This window comes from Stylophora pistillata, chromosome 5 (assembly GCF_964205215.1).
Source record: "Stylophora pistillata chromosome 5, jaStyPist1.2, whole genome shotgun sequence".
In the NCBI taxonomy this organism is placed as follows: Eukaryota; Metazoa; Cnidaria; class Anthozoa; order Scleractinia; family Pocilloporidae; genus Stylophora; species Stylophora pistillata.
Window position 1 is genome coordinate 20,234,120 of NC_142523.1, and position 6,559 is coordinate 20,240,678.

Below are 6,559 nucleotides of genomic sequence, written 5' to 3' on the forward strand. Positions count from 1 at the left end.
GGATTTCTGCTGTGACTTCAAATGACCATGGAATATACCTCACGCAAGCCATCAAAATGGTGTCGTGGAAACCCTCATCAAATCTGTCAGACAAAGTCTCGCTGCTACCTGCAAAAGTCAATCTTTCACCGAGGAGCAATGGAGAACATTTCTGTCAGAGACAAACTACATCATCAATGGACGTCCTTTGTATCCAAGTTCTAACGACATCTGGGAAGGTCCACCTATCACACCAAATGATATTCTCATAGGTCATCATCTTCCACCACCTCAACCAGAGTCTGAAGAAAGGGTCAACCCCAGACATCTTCTAAGAAGTACCCAAAACCGGGTGAACGAATTCTGGAAATGCTGGATGAGGTACTTCGCACCAAATCTGTTACCACGAAACAAGTGGTTTCGTACCAGAGAAAATGTTGAAGTCGATGATTTAGTTTTGGAGTTGGACCCCAATCAGAAAAGATCACGATGGAAGCTGGCCCGTGTCGTCGCCACGTATCCGGGAAACGATGGTCTGGTCACAAAGGCGAGAATCAAGACCCAGAGTAGTGAATATGACAGACCAATCCACAAGTTGTATCTCATAGCAACCAAGGAGGAACTAAATACTTAATTAACCCTAGTCAGAGAACCAATGAACACTAACGCTATTTACTCATACTGTTCATTATTGAACGCTATCATGTCGTAGTCGTTGCTCAATTTGAACTAATTAATTAAACCCAATTTCCGCACTGGGGCGGAGTGATTTGCATGTTCAGTGAAGCGCGTAGAAAGAAATAGAATAAATTATCGTAATTACAAACTCGCCTCGACTACGCGTGGCGGGAAAAGTCGGGTCATGTGACGTGTTGTTTAAAGGAACAATTTATGCTGTAAGATTCATTCGAAGCTAGTGATCAACGGTCAACGCAAACATCAAGGGATCCGATTACGGAGAAACACAAATTGTAATTTTATCATTTCGTTTATCATTTCGATTAAGAATATTGTAATAATAATGTATCCCTAAATTATTTAATTTCAGTTGACTACGACGTAACGATTACGATTACCATGGATGTAAAGAACCGTACCTTACATTAGTACAAATAAAATCTGACATCAATGATCCCTGGCCTAGTCTTCAAAATAAGTAGCCCTTCAATCATAGGAGCGAATCATATTTAATTTTCCTTTTCATCTTCCTGTGTGTTGTTTAGGAACGTTCTTGGTTATTTCATTTTATTGTAATAGGAAAAAAACTCAATATAAAAGAAATCTCAACACTTGAAGTGTTCACTTAAATTTATTCACAGCAGAAAGTAAGACCTACCAAGCATATTCATCGCTGCTTTGCTGGTGCAGTGTCAACTTCGCAATCCTCCTTCAGCTCTTTAGATAAATGTTTTCGACCAGTTTCGGTAAGAGTCCTTCCATCCAAACGTTTTCCTATCTGCTTTTGCGAAGTGAACTTTCTATTTTTCTTTCTTAAAGCATCACTTTCATTGGAAACAGTAGAGATCGTGGCGGCCATGATTGTCTACAACTCGCCCGCGAATGCGAACGCGCGCGCTATCGCCTAATTCTCACACGAGTAGTTTGCTTGCGTGTATCTTCGAATCCATTCTCCGCTCGGTCAAAAAAACCCTTTCGAGCTTCCTTAAAGTTACAGATAATTAAAACCATCCATGGGATGCTTTGAATGAGATGAAAAGATTTACCCATCTTGTCCGCTTCGATAGCCAATTTAACACAGGCTTAAAGCCATTCATCTTAATCATTCGCTAGCCATGTAATTGAAGATATATTTCATCCAAATAACGGACCTCACTTTAACATCGAATTTCAATTGACACTTTGCCAATCATTGAATTCTTAATCATTCCATCATATATATTGTTTCACAAGAATGAAACGATAAAAGGGTTAAATAAATCAATCAAATGATTAAACGGAAGAATAATTTCATATCATAACGAGCTTCCCCTCTACCGTTCATATTGCGAATATTTTCAAATGGCGCATGACAGGCGGAATACAATCACTTAGGATGAATATGACTGTGCCAACCACTCCAAGAAGTAGAAGAGAAAAAAAAAGATACACAAAATCAATAATAAAAGTAACATGTACAAATCATCTAAAGAATTGACCTGAGTTTGACTTGGAATTTTTACTAACACTATGCCAAAATCAAAGTAAAGAAAGTTGTCACTTACATCCTAATGTGTCCATGAAATACATGGTGGAACGGGAATGTGAAAAGGAAGAATGAACAGATTAAAAAAGAACAAACTAAAACAGAATCCCTACTAATGTATTCCAATTACGAGGAAAAGGGGAAGTGAAATCTTCTTAGATGAATTTGACTATGCCACCCATCCGAAAAATAAAAAGAGAAAAATGACTGTACGTTGAGATATTCAAATCAACAATAGCAGTAAGATAAACAAGTATTCAAAGACTGGAACTCAACTCGACTTCGAATGTATTCTGACACTATGTCAAATACATGGTTGTAAAGGAATGAAAAACAAACAAACAAAGAAACTACAGCAGAATTCACTCTGATCAATATATTCTAATTACGAGGAAAAGGGAGAAAATCGTCGTGGGTGCTGAGACCGTACACTTTACTTCGAGAGAAAAAAAAAAGGTGGCGAGCCGTCGAGTTTAGCTAACTTTCCATCCACGCAACCAAACAAAAAAAAACAAACAAAACAAAAAAGACACGGCATTTATTAGAACTCATTGAAACAATTATGAATATGACTAAGGTGGTAACGAAATGATCTTTGTGAATAACACAAGACTACCTCACGCAAATCACTAAAAAATATCCCAAGCCTCTCGTGACCACAGACGAACGGGAAAGGCTGAAATGCATTTCAGTCAAACAAATATTGATGACTGACTTCAGTTCGTAGAAGGAATTAAGGTAAGGATCAACCAAAACATCTCTACGCCCCAAACCTGTCCTTCTCCCACAACATGTATGGAGACAGTCTCTGCTGGTTATAGGACAATGCGTGTGGCTGGGCTTCTCAAACTAAAAATTAGGTAAAAAGGAGAGATACTGCATCTACTTACGTTCTGTAGTCCAACGCAGATTTCAAGGAAAGAAAAAGATTAAAGCAAATATGTTAGCGACGCTAAGTTTAGCTTACGATTATTTTTCATATTATTGCTTTCATATAAGGAGAGAAAGTTTCTTTTTAAACTAGATGCATAGCATAAATGTAGCCATACCCCCCCCCCCCTCATCCAAAAAGAGAAACGGAAGGGTGGAAACATCTTTGAGAACCTGGCAAGAATCGTGTTATATGACGTCACTCTAATCTATGAAAGATTTTGTAACTTGATAGACTGGTGGTATTTTCCGCGTGGTGGCACGTTCTTGCGCAAACAATAATCGAAGTAAACAACAGACTTCAAATGAATTCGTTTTCAATTATTTTGGGTAAATTCGCAATTCAGTGTCCGTGTTTCAGTATGTACAATGCTATAGGGATACAGGGAAGAGGATTATGAGCGATGTTTGGTATAGAGTAAGAAAAGGACGATGTTCAATTAGAATCGCACTTTCGAAACGATTTCAACGTTCACACCGTCTCTGCTTACAATAGCAGTCAGTGACACGGTCGTCTGAAAAAAGTTGGATAGCTCTATTAGCCCTGCAGCACTGTCCCCAACGAGACCGAGTGTTGAAGGAAGACAATTCTTTTACCCCAAGTCCATTGAGGTGGTGCTCCTTGTCTTCCATTTGAACTTTAACGACGGCACAATAATTATAGTGAAGAATTTCTTCCGGAGAAGATGTGTCAACTACTGGGGCGGCCTGATATATAAAATATTTTCCATAGCCAGTTGGCAATGAAACAGAGACATCATTACTTCACAAATAACATGACAATGGCTTTCTGCCGTTCTTCTTGAAATTCCTCTATTCCCGATGGTCACATTGTTGTCCGTAGAGGTGACCATTCAAAACACTCTGTTGATCGTCTTGTTCCCTTATAGAAAATAAAATCATCAACTCTAACTAATCAGGATTTATGAAAAAATCGCCAAAACAGTTAGCTAATGGAAAATAATCGCACTGTTTCATGCAAAAGAGTGACGTCATAAACACGATGCATGTCAGGCTTTCGTAGACGTTCCCTCTCTTCCGGTGAGAAGGAGGAGGCGTACAGCTACACGTAGGCCTTCGCTAATTAAGCAAATAGTATTGATGAAATCAAACTCAAGGGTAATCTAACTATTCCTAGCGTCTGTATAGTGCCAACCAATTTCTAAGGAGTTAGAGTGCTCGCGTTGACAATTGTATTTTCCTTTGATGACTAGAAGGTCGAGAGTATATCGAGATAACTAGGAAAAATTTAAATCAATGTTTAGAGAGGTCTTAGTAATGGCGAGTTACCTTTTGCGGAACTCAAGTGCTAATTAAATATGCATAATATTGCAAAACACAATTTAGAATGGTTCAGTTTAATCCAAAAAAAAAAAAAACTTCAAAAACCTGTACTACTAGTGTAACGTATTTTCCTTAGTTTTTAAGGTCAAATTAGCAAATTAGCGGTCAAATATTCAATCTTTTCATGTGTTTTCCTTTTCCAATAGTTTTTAACCCTAAATATGAAAAACTTGAAATCCTGCTTTCTCTTTAGATGTTTGACAGTGAGATGTGTGAATCAATCGACCCCATTACGAAACGCCTGAGGGAAAAGTGTTCTAGATAAAAATTCGTTTTGATAGTGAACATAAAACCACTTACCCACTGACATATCCGGTAACATTCAGGGAATAAAAGAAGCGGAAGAAGCAAAATTAGTGTTTTAGGCTTACAAATCACTTCAAGATATTTTTGCCATGTACATACACTACAATGTCTACGAAATTCTTAAAAAAGATAAAATGGTGGCTACTTACCACCTAGAGATTGAGTTCATTTTGGAAAATTGAGAGAAATGATAATGAAAGAAGAACATATTGTTAGTATTTCAATGAAAAAGCTAAAAAACTAATATCTATTTTTCTAACTACCGCTTTATCTAAATGTCTACGTAGGGACATTTTGATGTATTTTTTTCTTCTACTATTCAATTTAGAACTACACAGTCTATTCTCAGAGTTACTTGGATTCCCGCATCTTAGAAGTTCGATCTGATGTTTCAATAAAGCCGCCAATAGTGTAATTGACTGGGACTTTGTACAATTCAAACTTGTAACAATTCAGTAATGATACAACTTTGGATAATTATTTCTTAATCATTATTACTCTGTTATTAATCATAACATAGCAAAACGATTTAATACAGCAACATTAAATTGTAAACTAAAACCTATATTTAAAGACACAGTTACAAAGAATCGAATTCCAAGCAATGTAGGTCCTACAACATAGCTAAGAAACATAGCAAAGAAACGAACGGAAAGTTAGTTAAGTCAAACAAGCTATTAATAAAAATGAAATTTATGCAGAACATATGATGCAAGTATTAAACATAAATTTTCGTGGATTAAGATCTCAGCAGGATCAAGTATGGAAGGAAATGTAACACATTACTTAGGTACTTTAACTCTGATAAGTTTTACAAGAGTCGTGTTATATGAGGTCACTCTAATTTATGGAAGATTTTGTAACTTGATAGACTGATGGTATTTTCCTCGTAGTGGCACGTTCTTGCGCAAAAAATAATCGAAGTAAACAACAGAATTCGAATGAATTCGTTTTCAATTATTTTGGGTAAATTGGCAATTCAGTGTCCTTGTTTCAGTGTATACAATGCTATAGGGATACAGAGAAGAGGACACGGTCGTCTAAAAACAGTTGGATAGCTCTATTAGCCTTGTAGCACCGTTCCCAACGAGACCGAGTGTTGAAAGCAGACAATTCTTTTATCCCAAGTCCATTGAGGTAGCTCCTGGTCTTCCATATGAGCTTTAACGGCGGCATAATAAATAGAGTGAAAAATTTCTTCCAAAAACGGCGGCACAGTAATTATAGTGAAGAGTTTCTTTTAGAAATTACTCTTTTCCCGTCGGTCACGCAGACTTGCCTTAAAACCTCGCCGGAGATCATTTTTGTCCGTCGAGGTGACCATTAAAACACTCTGTTGATCATCTTGCTCATTAATAGAAATAAAACCACCAATTCTAACTAATCAGAATTTATGAAAGAATCGTCAAAACGGCTAGCCAATAGGAGATCATGGCACTGTTTTAAGCAAAAGAGTAAGGTCATAAACACGATGCGTGTCAAGTTTTCGTAGACGTTACTTCTCTTTCGGGGAGGAGGAGGGGGGGGGTACAGATACACGTAGGCCGTCGCTAAGCAAATAGTGTTGATGAAATTGAACTCAAGGGTAACCTAACTATTCCTAGAGTCTGTATAGTGCCTACAAATTTCTAAAGAATTAGAGTGCCCTCATTGAGAATTGTATTTTCTTTCGACGACTAGAAGGTCAAGAGTGTTTCGAGATAACTGGGGAAAATTAAAATTAATGTTTAGAGAGGTCTTAGTAACGAGGAGCTAACCATTTACGGAACTCAAGTGAATTAAGGCTTGGCTGGCTAA

The 6,559-nt window shown here is 37.4% G+C and overlaps 1 protein-coding gene across 1 annotated transcript in view; it reads left to right on the plus strand.

Moving 5' to 3' along the window:
- Positions 1–613, plus strand: part of LOC111340060 (uncharacterized) — a 2,015-nt gene extending 1,402 nt beyond the window's left edge. The window contains exon 2 of the mRNA XM_088761848.1: positions 252–613. Within this exon, the coding sequence (XP_088617974.1) occupies positions 252–613 (362 nt within the window). The remainder of the gene's footprint in view (positions 1–251) is intronic.
- Positions 614–6,559: the final 5,946 nt, after the last annotated feature.